This window comes from Syngnathus scovelli, chromosome 13 (assembly GCF_024217435.2).
Source record: "Syngnathus scovelli strain Florida chromosome 13, RoL_Ssco_1.2, whole genome shotgun sequence".
Lineage (NCBI taxonomy): Eukaryota > Metazoa > Chordata > Actinopteri > Syngnathiformes > Syngnathidae > Syngnathus > Syngnathus scovelli.
The window spans coordinates 959,597-980,329 of record NC_090859.1 but is presented as its reverse complement, the minus strand read 5'-3'; the positions used below and the strand labels follow the sequence as shown (position 1 = coordinate 980,329).

Sequence of the window (20,733 nt, the reverse complement as noted above, 5' to 3'; positions counted from 1 at the left end):
CACTAGGGAAGAGGACCGCAACTTCCTGAGATTCCTGTGGTTCCGGGACAACGACCCATCCAAAAACATTATCGAGTACCGCATGAGGGTCCACGTATTTGGGAATAGTCCCTCCCCTGCGGTAGCCATCTACTGCTTTCGGCAGAGTACAGAGAACAAGGACCCCGACGTCAAACAGTTTGTCAAACGGGACTTTTATGTGGATGATGGCTTGAAGTCGTTCCCTACAGTGGAAGTAGCAGTGGACCTGCTCAAGAGAACGCAATACACTCTATCAGAATCAAACTTGCGACTGCATAAAATTGCCTCAACCAATAGAGGAGTAATAGATGCCTTCCGAGCCCAAGACCACGCTGCAGACTTCAAAGACCTAGATCTCGGTTCCAATGCGCTTCCCATGCAGCGCAGCTTGGGCCTCAACTGGGACCTAATGTCCGACATCTTCACCTTCAAGTTAGGCAACGAAGAGAAACCCTTCACCCGCCGAGGCATCCTATCTACCGTGAACAGCATTTACGATCCTCTCGGGTTCATCGCCCCAGTCACCATCCAAGGCAAAGGCATTCTCAGAGAACTAACAAAGGATCATAGCGACTAGGACTCCCCTCTTCCACAAGAGATGGAAGAGACGTAGATCACATGGCGGTCTTCTTTGGACGACCTTGGCACCCTCCAGATACCTCGGACCTACGCAGGGATCTCTCTCTCAGCAATGTCATGCAGAGAGTTACTATGCGGTTTTTGTGACGCCTCAACAAAAGCAATCAGTGCTGTAGCCTATCTTAGGCTAACAGATGCAGAGGACACCATCCACGTGGGCTTCCTTATGGGTAAGGCTAAGCTGGCCCTCATCCCCGAGCACACAGTGCCAAGACTCGAGCTCTGTGCAGCGGTTCTTGCAGTGGAACTTGCTGAACTCATCTCCTCAGAGATCAACATGCAACTAGACAAGACTATGTTATACAGCGACACAACCATTCTCACCCAGAAGGTGAATGTACCTTCAGCCCCAGTCGGTGACTGTATCAAAGACCTCCGCAAGTCCCAGAGGCGCCAAGTCCAACATCTGGCCCAAACGTTCTGGGATAGATGGAAGAAGCAATACCTCGCATCACTTGAGCCGCGACAGAAGTGACAGGCTCCCACCCCAGACATCCAGCCTGGGAGCATTGTTCTTCTCAAAGACAATCAGCTCGTGAGAAACGAGTGGCCTCTGGGACTGATTACTCAGGTCTTACCCAGCAACGATGGCGTGGTACGTAAAGTCGAGGTCAAGGCCTCCAAGACGGGCGGGACAAAACCGTACCAGCGTCCCGTCTCCAAGATGGTCCTTCTTCTTGCCCCTGATTAGAAACATTTCACCCAGTAAGAACCTTAGGACCTTTAAGGTTGTGGCAAAATGCCAGACGGGGAGCGTCATGTCTTTGTAGTCTGTGATCTTTGAAGTCTGTGATCATTATTAAGATAGAGTAGACTTAGACTCAGACTTATACTTAGACTCAACTTTATTAATCCCTTGGGATTACTCCTTCAGGGAAATTCTGTGTCCAGTAGCAGTAAAATACAAAATACACAAGAAAAACACAAGAGATCAAGATATACAGAAGATGCAGAAATACACACAGTGCAAGAGTTAGCAATGAAATGTAAAAGAGGCAAAAAGATAAACTAGGCAAGAAAATTGAGGGAGGTAAAAACACTACACAGTAGTTGCCATAGTCACGTGACTAGAATCAGGAAGTAAGAGCATGTTTCAGCACAGTGTTGAAAGAGAACGCTGCTTGTTCTATTCTCTCCTGCAGTTCGGCAAAACTACTACCTACATTTTGTGTTGTACAAGGTATCGTTGTTTCACCTTTCCCTTGTTATTAAACCTGGAGTCAACCTTCAACCTGGCCTTCAGAGTCTTGTTGAGTGAAAGTGGTTGAGCTTACTGTCCTCGATATTCAACATATTTGGAGGGCAGGATAATAACAATCTTTAAGCGCAAAGGTGACAAAGCAGACTGCAGAACAGCAGAGGCATTTCCCTCTTATCAGTGGCTGGGAAGGTGCTAGCACGGATCATGCTACCCCGCCTAGCATCCCATGTCAGTGAAAACATCCTGCCTGAATCCCAGTGCGGCTTCAGGTGTGAGCGAGGCACTGTTGACATGATTTTTGTCGCTAGACAGGTACAGGAGAAATGCAGAGAACACCGCAAAGACCTGTACCTAGCTTTCATTGATCTGTCCAAGGCCTTTGACACAGTCAACCGGGAACTGTTGTGGGAAGTGCTGGGGAAGCTGGGGATTCCACCCAAGTTCAGAAACCTCCTGCATCAGTTCCACGACGGGATGCAAGCCTGTGTGCACGTTGGTGGCCAACAATCCACATTCTTAAGTGTGGATGTGGGGGTCAAGCAAGGGTGTGTTCTAGCACCAACCATCTTCAACATTTTCCTCTCTACCGTCACCCTCCTCTCTCATAAACTACTTGAGCCCTCCGATGGGGTATAGATACAGTACAGATTGGATGGCAACCTATTCAATATTCGGCACCTCCAAGCCGTCACCAAAACCACCACCCAACACATCCTGGAGCTACAGTATGCAGACGACTGTGCTCTCCTCGCCCACTCACCACAGTCCTTACACGTGCGCTAAATGTGGTCGCCTCCTTGTACAGCACCATTGGTTCTTCAAATTAATATCAAGAAAACACAGATAGTTGTGCAAGAGTCCACCCCCCCAAACCTGCGCGCCCACCTTCACCCTCGATGGTCATCCCCTTGCCATCATCCCACACTTCACCTACCTAGGCAGTATTCTGTCCTCCTGCAACATCGACGCCGACATTCAGGTCCACATCGGCCTGGCCTCCGCTGCCTTTGGCAGGCTCACCTCCAGGGTCTTCCAGAATAGGAGTCTTACTATCTCCACCAAAGCAGCTGTGTATAAGGCAGTATGTCTGTCTACACTGCTATATGGCTCTGAAGCCTGGACATCCTACCAGAGGCACATACGAAGCCTAGAGGCCTTCCACATCCAGCAAGACCACAGAGAGGAGGATACAACGCCGTGCACAGAGGCATCAGCGTGCTGCAGGGCCAACGCCCTCCAGTACCACTTACCCCTGTCCCTCATGTGGCAAGACCTGCGGCTCACGCATCGGCCTGGCTATGCACTGCCGCAAAACACCTCAATAACTGTCCATACTTTTAATCTGGAGCAACGTCATCATTGAAATCGATGGACTGCCCAAGAGAGAGAGCGAGAGAGCGTGTGTGTGTGTGTGCGTGCGTGCGTGCGTGCACGTGTACATGCCTATAGTTATAGTTATCACCACCAAAAATGGCCTGAGCAATATACCCGAAGGGTTCGGCCCAAAAAGTAGATCGCTGAGCAGTACTTCCTTAAAATTTGTAATAATAAAATAATGATAATAATGTAAAAATACTTACTAAGACTAATAATAATAACTAAGACTAATAATAATAACAGTTATAGTTATAGTTAGCAATTTGATTGTTATGTATATTTTGAGACACAATAAAAAGAAAAAAAGAATCATCTAAATGTTTTTTGCAGGTGGAAAGGTGAAAATGTGTCCACTATGGAGGTGTCTGAGGTTTTATGTCTTCTGGATTTTATTCAAGAGGCTAATGTTTATGGAGTCACTGTACCAGGTTTGTAATATTGTTGTTCATTGCTGCACTTGCATGTGATACTGTGTGCAATGAGCATGAGAGCAAGATCTTGTGATAAAATGTTCAATTTAAGTGCTTTGTAGAAAATTGTTTTAAATATCCATCCACATATCCATCCTATTTCTTATACCTACAGTAACTACATTAGCATTAGCCAAGATTGATAATGACACTTATCAATAAGACCTGCAGAAGCTTGATAATAACCCTAATCATTTAAATCAGTTGTGGTAAGGAGGGAAACTTGTAAACCAGGCAGGACAGCAGCTCTCTAAGACTGGAGTATCCAACTCCTGGCCTACACGCAAGAAACAGTTTGTCAGGAATGAGGGCAGGACGACCAAGTATAACACGAACTTAGTAGCCCTTAGTACCCGGAGAAAACCCACGCAGGCACAGGGAGAACATGCAAATGTCACACAGAGAGGGCCGGAGGTGGACCTATTATTATTATTATTATTGCATTGTTGTTGACCTAACTGTAATTAAAGTCTACCTATATATACTTACGTAAATCAAATCCTTAGTGTTAGCTTTCCATTTCCTTTTTGCATAACTAGTGAAACATGTTTCCTTGTGTTGTGATTGTGATATTCATCGCAGGATATGAAGGTCGAGCTGGCATGGCTGCCATTGTATTAAAACATGATCACAAATTGCATGGTCCAAAACTCTACTACCACCTGGTTGAAACTCTACCTGCATATGCCTGGCCTTGGTTTCTCAGAATACAGGTACTGTATGTCATCTTGTTAACCAAAGTTTGTATTCTTACACATTTTTACCCGCTCAATTTGTGTTTTCAGCCCTCTTTGGATGTCACTGAGACTTTTAAGCAGCAGAAGGTAAAGCTGGTCCAGGAAGGATTTAACCCAAAAATCACAAAGGATCACATGTATTTCTTAGATATCACTCAGAAGGATTATCTTCTCCTCAATGTATCTCTATATGAGGATATTGTGGATGGAAAAATCAAACTATAGTATCTGAAAGAATTCTCTGACAAGTAATAAGTGTCACATTAGAGCAATAGAAATGAATAAGTTATAAACAGGTATTTAGCAATGCATCATTTTTGGCAATAACAATAATTATGTATATGGCATTTTAAAGAAGAGAATATATTAATCTCTCGCTACATCGCAGTTCACTCATCACGGCTTCAGTACATTGTGGAATTTAAAAAAAATAAAAAAAAATTAAAATTAAAAAAATTAAAATAAAAATTCTAAATTGAGGAATTATGGCACAAAAGTTGCCCGCACGCCAGCAGAAGGCAGGGAGTGCCCGTACAATTGCAGTACGTACACTTGTACCTTGTTATAAAGAAGTTGTTAAAATAAGAGTTCTAAAAACATATTTACAGTATTGTACCTTGTTATCATTTTTTATAATAATAAAAGAGTTCATATTTACAATATGTACACTTGTGTCACGATTGGAGACGGGGCGACCAAATGCAGCACGAATCTTTATTAAAAAGGGGAAAGGGGAAGTGGAACGCTGGACTGCCGGTCTTGCTGGTGTGGCTGAGCAGAAGAGCGCAGCGTCGGAGGCAGGCAGGCAGGTGGTCGAGGCAGGCGGCGATGAGAGCGTGGTCAAGGACAGGCGAGTATAGTCAGGACAGGCAGCGAGAAAGGCGAGTCGGAACATGGGCAAAGTCGGCAACGGAAATTGTTTGGGCAGGGCACAGTGGGCAGAGCACAGTGAGCAGTGGCGTGATGGACAGGGTAAGGAGACGAACCGACAACCACTGGCTTGATTCACAGGGTTGAAATAGAGCTGACCTAACAAGCAATGGCAGGTGCTGGTGATCGGCTTGATTGGGGGCGTTGCTGGAAGTCAGGTGACGCAGGGACGTGACAGAACCCACCCCCCCAAGGGACGGCTCTTGACGTCCCAAAAACAACCCGACCCGGGTGGGTTACTCTGACGCGCGTCAATACCAGTCCAACAAGTCTGAGTCATCAAATGAACACGTCTCCCAAGCACTGTCAGGTGGCCCAACAGACAATTCCCCATCCTCAGTTGTGGCATCGGGAGGCGTTGGCCTGGGGGCCGGCACAGAGTCAGAATCAGCTTTATTGGCCAAGTTTTTGCATGCCAAACAAGGAATTTGACTCCGGTTGTTCTCAGCCTCTGTCCAACATTTAAGTGACTAACAACATTCAGGTGACTAACAACATTTAAGTAGCAAGAGCAGGATGTTATTGCTCAGTCAGTGATGTCTCTGAGACTCTGAGTGGTGTGAGCTCATCAGAGCGACAGCCTGGGGGAAGAAGCTGTGTCTGTGTCTGATTTTGACGTACAGCGCTCTGTAACGCTGTCCGGAGGAGAGTAGTGCGAGCGGACTGTGACCTGGGTGAGAAGGCTCTGTAGAGATGTTACTTGCACGTTTCCTGGTCCTGGACAGGTACAAGTCTTGGATAGATGGGAGGTTGGTCCCTATTATCTTTTTCGCAGTCCTGATTGTCCGTTGCAGTCTGTGCTTGTCTTGTTTGGTGGCCGATCCAAACCAGACAGTGATGGAGGTGCAGAGGATAGACTGGATGATGGCAATGTAGAAGGTCTTCAGCAGCTCCTGTGGCAGGTTGAACTTCCTGTTGTTGTCTCAGAAAGTACAACCTCTGCTAGGCTTTTTTCCAGACAGAGTCTATGTGGCCGGTCCATTTCAGGTCCCGGGAGATTGTGGATCCCAAGAACTTGAAGGCGTTTGTGGTGGAAATAGCATTACTGAGGATGGTGAGGGGTGGAAGTGGCGAAGGGTCTCTCCTGAAGTCCACTGTCATCTCCACAGTCTTGAGCGGGTTCAGCTCCAAGTGGTTTTAGCTGTACCAGTGGACCAGCCGCTCCAACTCCTGTCTGTACGCAGTCTCATCACCATCCCGGATCAGTCCGATGAGAGTGGTGTCGTCCGCATACTCCACGAGCTTCACAGAAGGGTCTCCTGAGGAGCAATCGTTGTGTAGACAGAGAAGAGCAGTGGGGAGAGTACACATCCCTGGGGGGCGCCAGTGCTGGTGGTCCGGGTGTCGGACGTGATGGTCCCCAGCCTCACCTGCTGTCTCCTGTTTGTCAGGAAGCTGATGATCCACTGGCAGGTGGAGGCAGGCACCGCGAGCTGGACAAGCTTCTGGTGGAGGATATCGGGAGCGATCCACAAACAGGATCCTGGCATACGTTGCTGGGGTTTCTAGGTGGCGCAGGATGTAGTGCAGTCCCATGTTGACCGCATCATCACCGTTTGCCTGGTAGGTAAATTGCATGGGGTCGAGCAGGGACCAAATGTCTCTCTTTTGGACGACCTCTTCATTGTCTTCAGCTCCCTCAGCGGCATCTTCAGCTCCCTCAGCAAACCTTTGTGGGGGCTCAATATTTTTTGCTTTCTTGCCAGCTTTGCCATTTTTTAGCACTTTTGGTGGCAGAGTCTCCTCCTCATCACTTGAATCATCCACTTCTATGGGAGGCGGAGGGGCTTTTTTTGTCTCTATGTCCCAAAAACAGAACCCGACCCAGGGTGGGGTTACTCTGACGTGCGTCAATACCAGTCCGACAAGTCCGCCCTGCTCCATTTCCGCACGTGACACTTGTACCTTGTTATAAAAAAAGTTGTTACAATGATAAAAGTCGAAGTCTGCTTTATTGTCAATTTCTTCACCTGCCAAGACGCACAAAGAGATCGAAATTACGTTTCCCACTATCCCACGGTGACAAGACATAGTACACAGTATGCATACAAGTAAACAACACAAAAAGTAAAAACAAGAAGGCACAAACAATGAATAAATAAGAGCGATGAATAAATAATAAATAAACAAATAACATAATAAATAATAGGAGCAAAAATGGAGCAAGTGTGCACACAGCAGACAGTCAGAACACAGCACAAAAGTACAGGACGTTACGCAGGAGGGGGGAGAGAGCTCAGGATCCTAACTGCCTGGAGTATGAAGCTGTTGCTGAGTCTGGTGGTGCGGGAGCGCAGGCTCCTGTACCTCTTCCCAGAGGGCACAAGATCAAACAAAGAGTGAGCGGGGTGACTCACATCACACACAATCGTGGTCAATATTTATATATATAATTTTAATGTACATTTATTGAGACACAAAGAATGATGTATATTAAAAATGATAAAGTGACACTATTTTGTGGATTTTCACTTATCCCGGGTGGTCGTGGAACCAATTTTCCGCGACAAATGAGAGATTACTGTACTTCCAGTTTGTTAAATAGAAAATTAACAACCAAATTAGACACTGCATTCCAGCAGTTATTCTTGTTCTGATTTCCTTGTCTCAAATATATATATATATGAATTCATGACCATTGTTTGAAAATTTACAATGAGCGTGAGAGCGTGCACCAATCACCCTCTGCCTCACACATTATCTATTGTTTATGTCCAACTTACTTAATGCAAGGTCGTTTTTCTTCTATTAAGGAAAGCGCACTGACACAAAGCTTACAAGCTTACATGAAAAGAGTTGAATTTCATCTGATCATATTATTCGTCTGCATTCAGAAAAGAGTTACAATCAGCACAGGACCGCTTTTCTATCTCCCGTAGTTTCCTACACCACTCGGCCAGAGATCAGAAAAGCGGATGCTAATTCAGGCAGTCCTTACAATTATATAGCTCTGCTTACTCTCAGTACTATTCTAAGAAGGCTGTTGGCTTTTGCGGCCTCTTCGCGCAACTGCTGGCATACTCCTTATCTCAGCGTCCTTTCCTGCAAATGTCAAAGTCAAAGTCAAAGTCAGCTTTATTGTCAATTTCTCCACATGCCAAAGACACACAAAGAAACCGAAATTTCGTTCCCCGCTATCCCACGGTGACAAGACATGGCCCACAATAGACAATCAAGTAAACAAGTAAACAACAGCGTGCTGAATAAATAATGAATAAATAACACAACAAATAAATAAATAAGAGGAGCAAAAAAGGAGCAAGTGAGCGTACAGCAGACATTCCAGAAAATAGCGCAACAGCGCCGCACGCTACGCAGAAGGGGGCAGCGAGTTCAGGGTCCTAACAGCCTGGAGAAAGAAGCTGTTGGCGAGTCTGGTGGTGCGGGAGCGCAGGCTCCTGTACCTCTTCCCGGAGGGCAGAAGGTCAAACAAAGAGTGAGCTGGGTGACTCACATCACTTGCAATCATGGTTGCCTTGCGGCCGAGATGGGAGGTGTAAATGTCATTTGAACCACCTCTTTCAACATTGGTGATTACAATAACCTTATTTGTTAGTTTTGAGATGTTTTCTCCTCTCCTGATTATGAACTCACTGATGATGATGCCTTGTAAGGTTGTGTTCTCTCTCAACATGATCAGAGATACTGTTTCTTGCTGCCCAATGTATTTGTATAGAAACATTCCCCTCTTCTGTAGATTGTTCTTGTCCAAAAATGTTTACGGATCTCTCATGCAAGCCACTGAACACTGTTACACTAGTGTTTAATGATTATCTCAGAACAAAAGTGCAGAACACATATTCATGTGCATGAGTCTAAATATTTGCAAACCAAACAGATTTTGTATGTGAACATTTATGCACTTTAATAAATGAAGTGACCATATTAGTTTTGAGACTTTTTGACTCTATATCCACATCGTCAACATTAGCATTATAGCTCAATAGCATCAAGGTTATGTGACCTATTGACCCCAAAAATTGTAGGATGAAAGACCTACATGGGCTGGCTGAGATACTCCTCTTGTAACTGACCAAAGACATCCTCTCTTCGGCCATGTACCAGCCAAAAGGCGCCTTAAGTCCAGGAAACGTTTTCTGAAAAGTGTCCCACCCCTCGAAACACCGAGCATAGGCAGTGAAAGAGTCACTCGGTGGGAAGAAAGACTTGACAATCTTCCACCAAAAACTACAATGGATGTTAGGATTTTTCAGATTATCCTTATCGTATGATTATGTTGGAATGCAACCGGTAATAAATAACCTACCTTGTCCCATCCTCCACAAGGTCGTAAAACATCCCCTGATATGTTTTGACTAGAGCACAAGGGCTTCCTATTCAACCTACTCTCACCCCCACTCTGTTTCTCTTAATAAATATGCCGTTGCAGGAGGGAGAGTTTTTAGACTTCATTCCTTCAACGAGTGAACTCTCCACCTGCAGGTGTCTAAAAGAACTTGCTTGTCTACCGTGTGGTTCTTGCAAAATAAGTTGGAGTGAGCAAATCTCTAACATTTTGGTGCCGAAACCCGGGACCCCTCATACCCGCTATCTGTCTGATGAAGAAGGACCTGCTGCATTGTCGACAAGCCAGCGTCCATTAAGAGGACCTGGAGGAGAAAGTCCTGGGAAGAGAATTCTTCGCTGGGCCAGCATCTTAGGTCTGCCTTCGTCTGACAGAGGTGGATTGACGGGACCCGGCAGTGCAACGAACCAGGGGACAAGTAAGTTAAAGGCCTGAAGTTGTGTGATTGTGTTGTTGTGAAACGCGTAAAATGTAGAGGTGCACGAGAGCCAGCTTGGGTTCAAGTCCCAGTGGAATGAACAGGCTAAGAAAAGCAGAGCTTCTTTTTTGTTCATCGAAGAGGTGCGTAGACTCTTCTTTGTCTGTTCTTCCGAGCTGAGGGATCTGGCTTGGGTTAGAGTCCCAGTGGAAGGAACGTGCTAAGAAACACAGAGCTTCTTTTTTGTTAATCAAAGAAGGGCGTAGATTTTTCTTTGTATGTTTTTCCAAGCCAAAGAACAGCTTGGGTTCAAGTCCCAGTGGAAGAAACGGGCTAAGAAAAACAGAGCTTCTTTTTCTTAATTGAAGAAGGGCGTAGATTTTTTCTTTTGTCCGTTTTTCCAAAGCTGTTTGGGAGGGTTTTACACCCATCCCTGGATAGGCCTAAAAAAAAAAGCGCTGGAGTTTGTGTGATTGAGTGTGTGACTGGTAGGATAAATTGACTAAAAAGCAGTTCTAGCGTTGATCCACGGCAATAAAACAGGCTAGTAATCTGTTGAAAGGTCAATTTAAACCTGCATTGAGGATCCTCAAAGAAAAAAAATTGAAAAAAAAATTGTAAAACTTTAAACTACTAAAATTAAGATGGGAAATAAGAACGGTAAATCTCTTGCTCTGCTCTTCTTTAAAACGAGAAGTTCATGGCAAGTAGATTTCTTAATTGTATGCAATACATGCTGAAGTGGAAGAAAATGTATGGAGTACAGGGAAATTTGAAATGTGGAAGAAGTGGTAGAAGTGCTAGAGTGTGGTTGAAATCTTCACAAAGAGATGAGAACGAATTCAAGAGACAAAAGCTAGAAAGATGAAAACTGATGCGGTCACAAGTGTTTGTCAGACCAGGAGACAATAAGGCCCCTGTGAGCAGGTGCAAGGCCGCAGCTCAAGCCGCGGCTCAAGCAAGGGGCAAGAGGAGTTTCCGGTCCTATGCAAATCATGTATCGAAATTTAAAAGATCTGAAACCTCTCCCATATGACAGCAAAACATGTCATTGTCAGGTTATCAAAAATCTTTTTAGATTGTTAGAGCCCCTGTCCACACAAGAAGTATGACAATGCTGTTTGTAGGCTCAATTACAAATGAATAGGGATCAAATTGTGTTACACTGAAGTTAAAATATGCAAATCAAGTGGTAAAGAAATGCAACTTGCTTCTAGAAGATAAATAAATAAAATTAGAATGTGCTGTCCTCGTGTGCATGGGAGGGACCAGCTCATGATCGACCACAGGAAATGGCCAGCCTGTGACGAATCATTGTTGCTGAGACCTACCTTCCGCACGCGAGAGCTGTGCATGTGTGTGCGTATGTGTTAAGTTGATGAAGGTTGGCTAAACTTTTAGTATAAAGAAATTTGCTAGACTGTTGTCTATTCAATTTACACCGCAGAACAGAAACAATTTTGAAAATGAAAGAAAAAGAGAGAAATCTGTTTGCGAGCAGAAACTAATCCACACTAGTGCATGTTAGTGTCAAGCCCTCATGAGAAATTCGGAGTAAACAAAACAACAGAACATGCTTTCAGGAATTGGGAGAAGCTAAATTGTGAATTTAAGATTTTGCAATGCTACATTTAATAGGAATAATTGATTGGTTGTGCTATAAGATTATACAAAATTCTAAATGCAAGCTAAATCTGAGAGATTGAGTTCTTCAAATTTAAAAACAAACAAACAAAAAAAAATAAAAAAATTCAGATTAATTTGCCAGTTGTTTGTTTTAGTTTTTTTTTTTGAATTGGTGGATTGTTCTACCAGGAAACTTGAGTTGAAAATGATATATGAATGTTGTGTGGTGAGCTTGGATGAAATGGGACCAATGTGATAAGAAGACTCCTTTTTGGAGACTGTGTGAGATGCATATGATAAGCATTGATGAATGATTGCCCGAATGAAAGGTTGAATGGTTGAAGTCGTTGGCGACTACTATAGAAAATTAGTAGAGCGACTTTGATGAAAGAGTGATTTTGAGCAGGTTGAATGCTAAAAAGAAAAACGTAGCTTTTGGATTGATAGTTAACTAGAGAAAAAACTGGAGAACCAGTAACACATGTAAAAGATGTGTGAACTGAGAAATTAAGAAGCGTTTTGGAAAGAAAGTCAAATTAAAAGATGATTAAATCATATGTAGGAATACAACACTTTACTACATATGGATTCTCTAAATCATACAATTGAGTAAAATAAAACATACGTTTTGATTTCTAAGATTCTTGTGATAAACAATGAGAAAACGATTGAAAAGTAACTAAAGAAACTACAAGAAAGTGAAAATGTCTAATCATTTGCTAGCTGAGTCACTCCCCATTCGGGGAGGGCATCCATTTACTTGCTAAGCTAGTTGTCAAAACAGTCCAATTGCCACGAAAAGTAGCTATGTGCACGTGTGCAGTACACACACACACACACGAGACTGATAAGGTGTCAAGAGGTAACAAGCTTGCAGACAGAACCACAAAGCTGCAGCGCAAAAGACACTTCAAATTTTATACACACAAGAAGCAGATTAGATCACTGAAACATTTTTAAAGATGTGCAGCGACAAAGTCCATAGAGTGAAATTCAATTATGGACGAAAAGAGGGGCAAGATTAGAGAATGGCATCTATAAATGACTTACCCCACCAAAGAACCTATGCTAATGGTGAGCAATATTGAGCCATGGTGCGTGTCACATGGCTCAAGAGGAGGGATAGTGGGGCAGGTCAGTCAACATATGGATTTGATTCATATTCAAAACATTTTTAAAACAAAAACATTTTTTTTTTTGTAGAGCTTGTTTCAACAAAAACAAAAACACTGAATGCCTCCAATTTAAAAGATCAATTTGACCTTTGCAGGATGATCTGCTGTGTCGGATCTGGACTGCCATGAAAGTATGATGTTTATATGTGTACTTTGTCAACAACCGCTGTAGATGTTAAAGAATGGGGTGAATATCTAGAATGAATGTGGATAATTTGTTTCAGGTAACTAACTATAAGAGTAACTGAAAAAAGAAACAATTGATTGCTTATGGCAAAACAAGCTGCAAAGAAAGAAAGAAAAATAATAAAATAAAATTGAATATGTCATATGTATGGATTTGCGACCGATTATTTATGTTGTACCGTTGCCATTGACCAAAGATTGTGTGAAATCTGTCACGTCTACTGGATTGTGAAGTGTGTGACAGACCAGTCTATATAATATCCATTGAGGAAAAAAAAAAAAAAAAAAAAAGAAGCCATTGCTTTCAGAGAATGTAGTCAAGCGTAATTGTATATACATCAACATTACAAGATCTGGGAAAAAAGCTGGTAAAAACCAAAATATCTTTAAATTTGAGAGGCGACGATGATTTGACCGAAATTGATGCAATTGGAGTCCCTAGAGGAGTTCCTGATTAATAAGAATTAAATGACCTGCGATCCCTCAAAACGAGGATGAAAGAGCACTACAAGTGGATGAATGCTTTTGGGAAGTATAACGCCATTGTGTCCTCAATTTTACCATCAGTTTCAGTGTTGCTGCTATGCTCACCTTGTATGGATGTTGCATGCCATGTCTTCGTGCTCTGTTTAATCGTCTCGTCACTACAATAATATCACCCATGGAGGACGAGATTGCTCAGATATACCTAATGTCTGAGCGGCAACATGATGATGTTGATGGCAAAATTCCTGCATCTGTGTTACCAGACTTTTCCCAGATCCGTGGGATTCTGAACGATGACATCGCAAGGTTTATCCTTTGGAGTAAACATATTTGTCCTCATGAATGTGATCCGACGACAGAGTCGAGAAAAGGGGTTGTTTACGGTGATGTGTGAATTTGAGCAAATATGTGATAAACAGTGGGGAAATGTCAGGATAATTAGTTTTGTAGAAGCGCTGGCCGGCCTGAACCGGAGGTCTCATACCTTCGCTCAAGGCCAACAAATCTGCCAGGTTTTAGGGAGTTCTTATACTCCCTTCCTTGTCTTAGCTGTGAGAGGCCCTCACTATTTATGAACAGAACACTTTTGTTCTTTGTCTAGCTAAAGAGAAGTTCTTTATCTATTATACCTTGTAGTTTCGATTTATGAATTGTTGTTGACCGGGACAGTTTTTAAGTTATCCCATATTTACTCAATGTTTGGTTAAGTAGACTTCATGCAAGTTATCTCACATCTGCTTAACGTTTGTTGGAGTGTATGCACGAGAGGTATCTGATGATTTACTCATCATTATTATTGTGTGAAACGTAGCAAAAAAGTCTAGAGCATTGTTTTACAGGGACACGGCATCCAGGAGTTGGATATCAACACCGTGCTGTCACAGTCAAAGATGCTGACCCTTACCGCCCTGGACTTGCAGACAGTGCCTGTGATCAGCTATTCTGGGCAAATCTCAATGTGACTGTTAGAGGATGAACAATACCACAAGTGGCCTACACAGAGAGACCAGCTGGAGTGAATTACACGTTACATCCAAGGTTTATCCGATGCTGCCCGCCAACTGGACAGGAGTGTGTGCACCAGTGTGGGTGACAGACCACACCTACAGGATACGACATCATCAGCTGAAAGAAGCACACAACTCTTCTGGACGTCGACGCAGGGCAGTTGCAACCTTCGACCCTCATGACCCTGTCTGGGGTGCAAACGTTCCAGACGACCATAAAGTATGGTCCGTCGGAGACAAAGTTGTCCTTGCGCTCTTTCCTCAGATTGGGGTTGGGAAACTATCGCTCTTCATCGAGACACTGAACTATCGTTTTCAATCCTTTGTGAATCTCTCACTGCAAATCAACGATGAACAAAATAGAGAGATTCAGGCTATTAGACTGATGGTCTTGTAAAACAGGATGGTTCTGGACTTGTTGACGGCAGCACAAGGTGGTGTGTGCCACATCATTGGGACTTCCTGTTGCACATACATACCAGGAGAAAATGACACCCACATCAACGACGCCATGAATTCACTGAAGAACTTACAGCAGGCCATGTCTAATGACAAGGTCCCACATCAGTTTGATTTCTTTTCGTGGCTATTCTCTGGCAACTGGTGGCAACTGCTTTTGAAATCGCTGTCTCCTGTGCTTGTTGTGCTGGTGGTGTTGTGCTTGTTTACGTCCTGCGTCATCCCATGTTTGAAGTCTGCTGTGTCGAAGTTTGTGTCCTCTATTGTAGCCCAAGTTCATATACAACTTCTTAGAGATGACGGATGTGATGACGATAATGAAACATGGATTGCGTAGATGCTGTTCTGTTGAGCATGTTTTACAGAAACTTGATGATTTGACCATCGAAAATGCTTCGCAAGTGATGGATACAATGATGTACTGTTTCTGTGTTTTTGTTTTGTTTTTTATTGATAGCATTCTGGTCGTCTTAGGCAAAGGGACCGTGTAAGAATTTTCCTGCTAATAACATCTGGCCGGCAGGTTTTTCGCTTACACAATAAGTTTGATCTTGGGGTATTGAGGTAATGCCTCATCTTCACTGGAAAGTGTTGCTATCATTGTTTGTTGTTTTTTATTTTTACTATTCTTCTTTCTTCATTATACATGTATATATGACTGTGGCACTGAACCACAGACCATGCAACACCTCCTCATATGCCCCCTGCTGGAACATCCCTGCACAGCGTCAGACTTGGCAGAGTTTAATGAGAAGGGACAGAAATGTGTTCAGCTGTGGCTGAACCCCTCCTAGCCAAGCCTTGTAACTAACTGCCTTGTAGACACGATAAGAAGAATTACATTCCAATGCTTCTTATGTTATGGATTTGTTTCTGTAAATATTAGGGTTTTAATTCAATAAGTTCCAGGTCATGTGAACTAATTATTTTAAAATGCACTGCTGAGGCTATTATAAATGTGCAAATGTAAATGTGTTTTGCATTTTGAAAAATTACATAATAATGCAACATAACGAGGCATATTCGAAATTGGTTGTCTTTTATTTTGAAAACCGGATGTGTTTACATGATATCGCACACTGCACTGCTTTTCCCTCGCTCTCTTTTGCCGTGTTTATATTCTATCGCAGTGCTTTGCTTTCCCTTCGCTCTTTTTTTACCGCAAAGCGTAAAATATGGGCACATTTGAAATTCAGGAGCGGCTGGCTTGACCGCGTGAAAGATGCCTGGCTTGAGTGTATTCCTTTCATGGCTGTTATGCTGCAATTGACGAGGGTCGGAAGAATTTATCCGACTTCCAACTCGGTGAAGTGGACGACAACATCCCTTTGAACTGTGGGCTGTGGTGAGGCAGCTGATCCGTCAGGAGCGAGTCCAATTTCCCTGTAGTGGGAGGAGCTCGAATCTAGGGACTCACCATTAGAGCAGACGTGGCAAAGCATGGCGTCATCAACGTGAGTCTGTGGTTGTTCATGGGAAATCGAACTGATCAGCTCGCAGGTGAGTACAAAGGCTGTTTATGTTGCAATATGAATTTATATACACGTTATCTACAACGACACGTGTTTCCCTTAACAGTTAAGGCTTAACTAAAAACAAACCGTACAAACATCTCCAGTACTGGACTTTCCTTTTGCTTTGTAATGAACAGCAGTGTACACGTGTAACGTTATAGCTCGCGCTTTCTTTATACGCACACGCGCACACACACACACACACACACTCAGCGGTTTGATTGCATTCGCTAATGAAATTGTGTTCCTAAAAACAAAGTGTTGTTCAAAGTATAAAGAGCGGTGCTAATTGAACCCTGCTCATAGAACGCTAAATGGCCAGTGATATTGTTAGGTTACGGATTTTAGTTATTGATCTGACTCCAAATTGCGATCAACACTTAACACATGAGTTGCTATGTCCTAATCCACACACTGGCGCACCTAACAATTTTGCGAGTTCGTTCTGTCAAAGAGAAGACCAGTAGATCAATCAGACCAAATTTACCAATTGTTTATTCCTGACAAAGCGCACTAATACAGGCCTGGGTCCAGGGTCCCTCACACTAAAACTCGTGCGTTTTTATGACCACCAAAAGACGACACGTTCTTCCGGGTTGCCCAGTTTTAAAGAAACACAATATGAATATTAAAGCATGCAAAACATTGTGAGATGATTGGTCGATGGCCATCTCCTCCCCGTGTCGGTGTTATGGCTGAGGTCAGGCGGTTGGATTTTCCCCGCGAAGCCCGACCACATAGACGTGCTGTTGTTCTCGTTTCTCACCGACCTTGAGGTGTTCTCGCCCGGTACTCCCTGTCTGGGCCTATTCCACAACACTTCGAAGAAAACAAGTTCATGCAGTTTGCCTGCACATTCTTCGCCACCCACCAATCCACACGAGCACTCCAATACTAGATATTAATATGATTATAAGTTTAACACAACCTTAAAAAATATGTTTGCAAACTCCCGAAAGCACATTTCCCTTTATTCCAGTGAAATGTACCGGAACGCGACAATTTTTCGACGCATCTCGGCAGTTGTGCCATTGTAATTCTCATGCGGGAACGCGCATGCATTGGGTGACAGCAGTGCGACATTACTTGCCTGTTAACATTTTAAGAAACGAATAACTCACATTTGTGTTTTCGCATTTTCAATTTTATTAAAAAGGTTTAGAAAAAAAGTGTTTCTATTGAACGCTAGCTGTGTGGAAAAGCAAAATAACTGTACACAGTACAACCCCTCCCGCTCGGCAGTTTACGCGAGGTGCGTTCAATGACCAGTCACACAATATGACTTCTCACATCCAACGAAATAATACTAATGATACTCATTCAATGGGTGCATTGAAACTGCAACGACAAGTACGTGAGCACATTGAAACGAGCACGTGAATTTTATAACGGTAATTTGACCCACTATAATCAAATCAAAGGAAAGGGGAGTCATTTTTCTTTCAGAGGTAATTAACAATTTGGCACAACATTTTTTTCTACCAGAGATGTAAACCAGCTGATTTATTAATTGAATAAGCAGGCCTGCTTCACCCCTATTGGTCAAGTCATGTGTTTGCAGTGCATGTGATGACATTGTGATGAAGTGTGACAATGAGCAAGCTCAAACAAACAAACAAACAAACAAACAAACAAACAAAGGTAAGCCTTTGGCAAAATTGTTTTCCGTTAGATACAGTTGGTTGTTTTTTCTACAGAACAATCACAACAACAGGTTAATTCAGTGTCAAACTATAGTTTACGAGTACTATTTGTAAATATTTTGTTCCACAAAAGATTCTGCTCCCCTTAAGGTTAAGGAAATGATGGAAGAGAGTGGGATTGAGACTACGCCTCCATCCAGCCCTACACCACCAATAAGTGCAGCTGCCTCAGTCAGCGCTCCTCCAATGAGCATAGGTAGGACATTTGTATTTATTCTAGTCCAGAGGTCTTTTACCAAAAGGGAATCAATCATTTTTCCATTTAAATTGCTCCCATTGCTCAGAGGCACACCCCACGCTATCATTTTATTCATTTATACACCGTTCTCCTGTCACTTATAAACCCGTGCAGTTGCGCATTTGTATAAAGTGAAGAGCAAAGTGGCGAGGGATCTCTGTACTGTTTATTACTCATTCATCATCGTTTATCATTATCAATCATTAAATCTATGCCTCTGAGACTGCCGGCTGTTATAAAAGCCAGATGTGCCGCAACAAATAACCAGTGGTGTGTTGTTCACTTGTTTTTATTGTTCCATATTTTTTCCTCATAATTGTGTGATTATTATTCAATTCTGGTCCACCATCCGGCGTCTCAGGAGGGGGAAGCAGTGCAACGTCAACACTGTTTACAGTGGGGATGGCGTGCTGCTGACCTCGACTTGGGACGTCGTGAGTCGGTGGGGAGAATACTTCGAAGACCTCCTCAATTCCACCTACACGCCTTCCATTGAGGAAGCAGGGCCTGGAGACTCTGAGGCGGATTCTCCAATCTCTGGGGTCGAAGTCACTGAGGTAGTTAAAAAACTCCTCGGTGACAAGGCCCCGGGGGTGGATAAGATCCGCCCGGAGTTCTTAAAGGCTCTGGATGTTGTAGGGCTGTCATGGCTGACACGCCTCTACAACGTTGCGTGGACATCGGGGACAGTGCCTCTGGATTGGCAGACTGGGGTGGTGGTTCCCCTCTTTAAGAAGGGGGACCGGAGGGTGTGTTCCAATTACAGGGGAATCACACTCCTCAGCCTCGCTGGTAAGGTCTATTCAGGGGTGCTGGAGAGGAGGGTCCGTCGGGAGATCGAACCTCTGATTCAGGAGGAGCAGTGTGGCTTCCGTCCTGGCCGTGGAACAGTGGACCAGCTTTACACCCTCGGCAGGATCCTCGAGGGTGCATGGGAGCTCGCCCAACCAGTCCACATATGTTTTGTGGACTTGGAGAAGGCGTTCGACCGTGTCCCTCGGGAGGTTCTGTGGAGGGTGCTTCGGGAGTACGGGGTGCCGAGCCAACTGATAAGGGCGATTCGGTCCCTGTATCACCGATGCCAGAGTCTGGTCCGCATTTCCGGCAGTAAGTCGGATTCGTTCCCAGTGAGGGTTGGACTCCGCCAAGGCTGCCCTTTGTCACCGATTCTGTTCATAATTTTTATGGACAGAATTTCTAGGCGCAGCCGAGGCGTTGAGGGGGTCCGGTTTGGGGACCTCAGCATCGCGTCTCTGCTTTTTGCAGATGACGTGGTGCTGTTGGCTTCTTCAGGCCGTGATCTCCAGCTCTCGCTAGAACGGTTCGCAGCCGAGTGTGAAGCGGTCGGGATGAGGGTCAGCACCTCCAAATCCGAGTCCATGGTCCTCGATCGGAAAAGGGTGGAATGCCCTCTCCGGATCGGGGATGAGATCCTGCCCCAAGTGGAGGAGTTCAAGTATCTTGGAGTCTTGTTCACGAGTGAGGGGAGGATGGAGCATGAGATCGACAGGCGGATCGGTGCAGCGTCGGCAGTAATGCAGACCCTGTACCGGTCCGTTGTGGTGAAGAGAGAGCTGAGCCAAAAGGCAAAGCTCTCAATTTACCGGTCGATTTACGCTCCTACCCTCACCTATGGTCACGAGCTATGGGTCGTGACCGAAAGAACGAGATCTCGGATACAAGCGGCCGAAATGAGTTTTCTCCGCAGGATGTCCGGGCTCTCCCTTAGAGATAGGGTGAGAAGCTCGGTCATCCGGGAGAGACTCGGAGTAGAGTCGCTACTCCTCCACGTTGAGAGGAGCCAGATGAGGTGGCTCGTGCATCTCATCAGGATGCCTCCTGGACGCCTCGGGGAGGTGTTCCGGGCATGTCCCACCGATAGGAGACCCCGGGGACGACCCAGGACGCGCTGGAGAGACTATGTCTCTCAGCTGGCCTGGGAACGCCTTGGGATCCCCCGGGATGAGCTGGATGAAGTGGCTGGGGAGAGGGAAGTCTGGGAGTCCCTCCTAAAGCTGCTGCCCCCGCGACCCGACCCCGGATAAGCGGAAGAAGATGGATGGATGGATGGATGAATTGTGTGATTCTGTATTTTTTTTCTCTTGCTTTGTGTAAACAAGTAACTTACTGTCTACCACTTTTTTTCTTGGTTTCTTTTAGTATTTCGTTAAGGCAGAAAGCTTCCATTTGTGTGTCTGTCATCTGCTTATTTTCTACAAAATTATACAACTAAATGAACG

The 20,733-nt window shown here is 44.3% G+C and overlaps 2 protein-coding genes across 10 annotated transcripts in view; both read left to right on the top strand.

The window, feature by feature from the left end:
• LOC125979881 (long-chain fatty acid transport protein 6) overlaps positions 1–16,067 on the top strand; it is a 32,833-nt gene extending 16,766 nt beyond the window's left edge. For 3 of the 5 annotated variants that reach the window (XM_049738685.2, XM_068652868.1, XM_049738683.2), the window contains 4 exons: positions 3,569–3,666; positions 4,291–4,421; positions 4,494–4,532; positions 6,767–9,260. In XM_049738685.2, the coding sequence (XP_049594642.1) occupies positions 3,569–3,666; positions 4,291–4,421; positions 4,494–4,532; positions 6,767–6,916 (418 nt within the window). In that variant the 3' untranslated portion in view covers positions 6,917–9,260. Of the gene's footprint in view, positions 1–3,568; positions 3,667–4,290; positions 4,422–4,493; positions 5,108–6,766; positions 9,261–14,411 lie in introns of those variants that run through there. The other 2 variants (XM_068652867.1, XM_068652866.1) reach the window with 2 other exon arrangements.
• Positions 16,068–16,147: 80 nt separating this feature from the next.
• The window catches only part of prrc1 (proline-rich coiled-coil 1), a 32,756-nt gene continuing 28,170 nt past the window's right edge, over positions 16,148–20,733 (top strand). For 2 of the 5 annotated variants that reach the window (XR_011088032.1, XM_049738725.2), the window contains exons 1-2: positions 16,148–16,538; positions 18,329–18,451. Coding sequence is in view for 4 of the 5 variants with exons in the window: in XM_049738725.2 (XP_049594682.1) it covers positions 16,511–16,538; positions 18,329–18,451 (151 nt within the window). In the remaining variant the exon portion in view is untranslated. The remainder of the gene's footprint in view (positions 16,539–18,328; positions 18,452–20,733) is intronic. The other 3 variants (XM_049738722.2, XM_049738721.2, XM_049738723.1) reach the window with 3 other exon arrangements.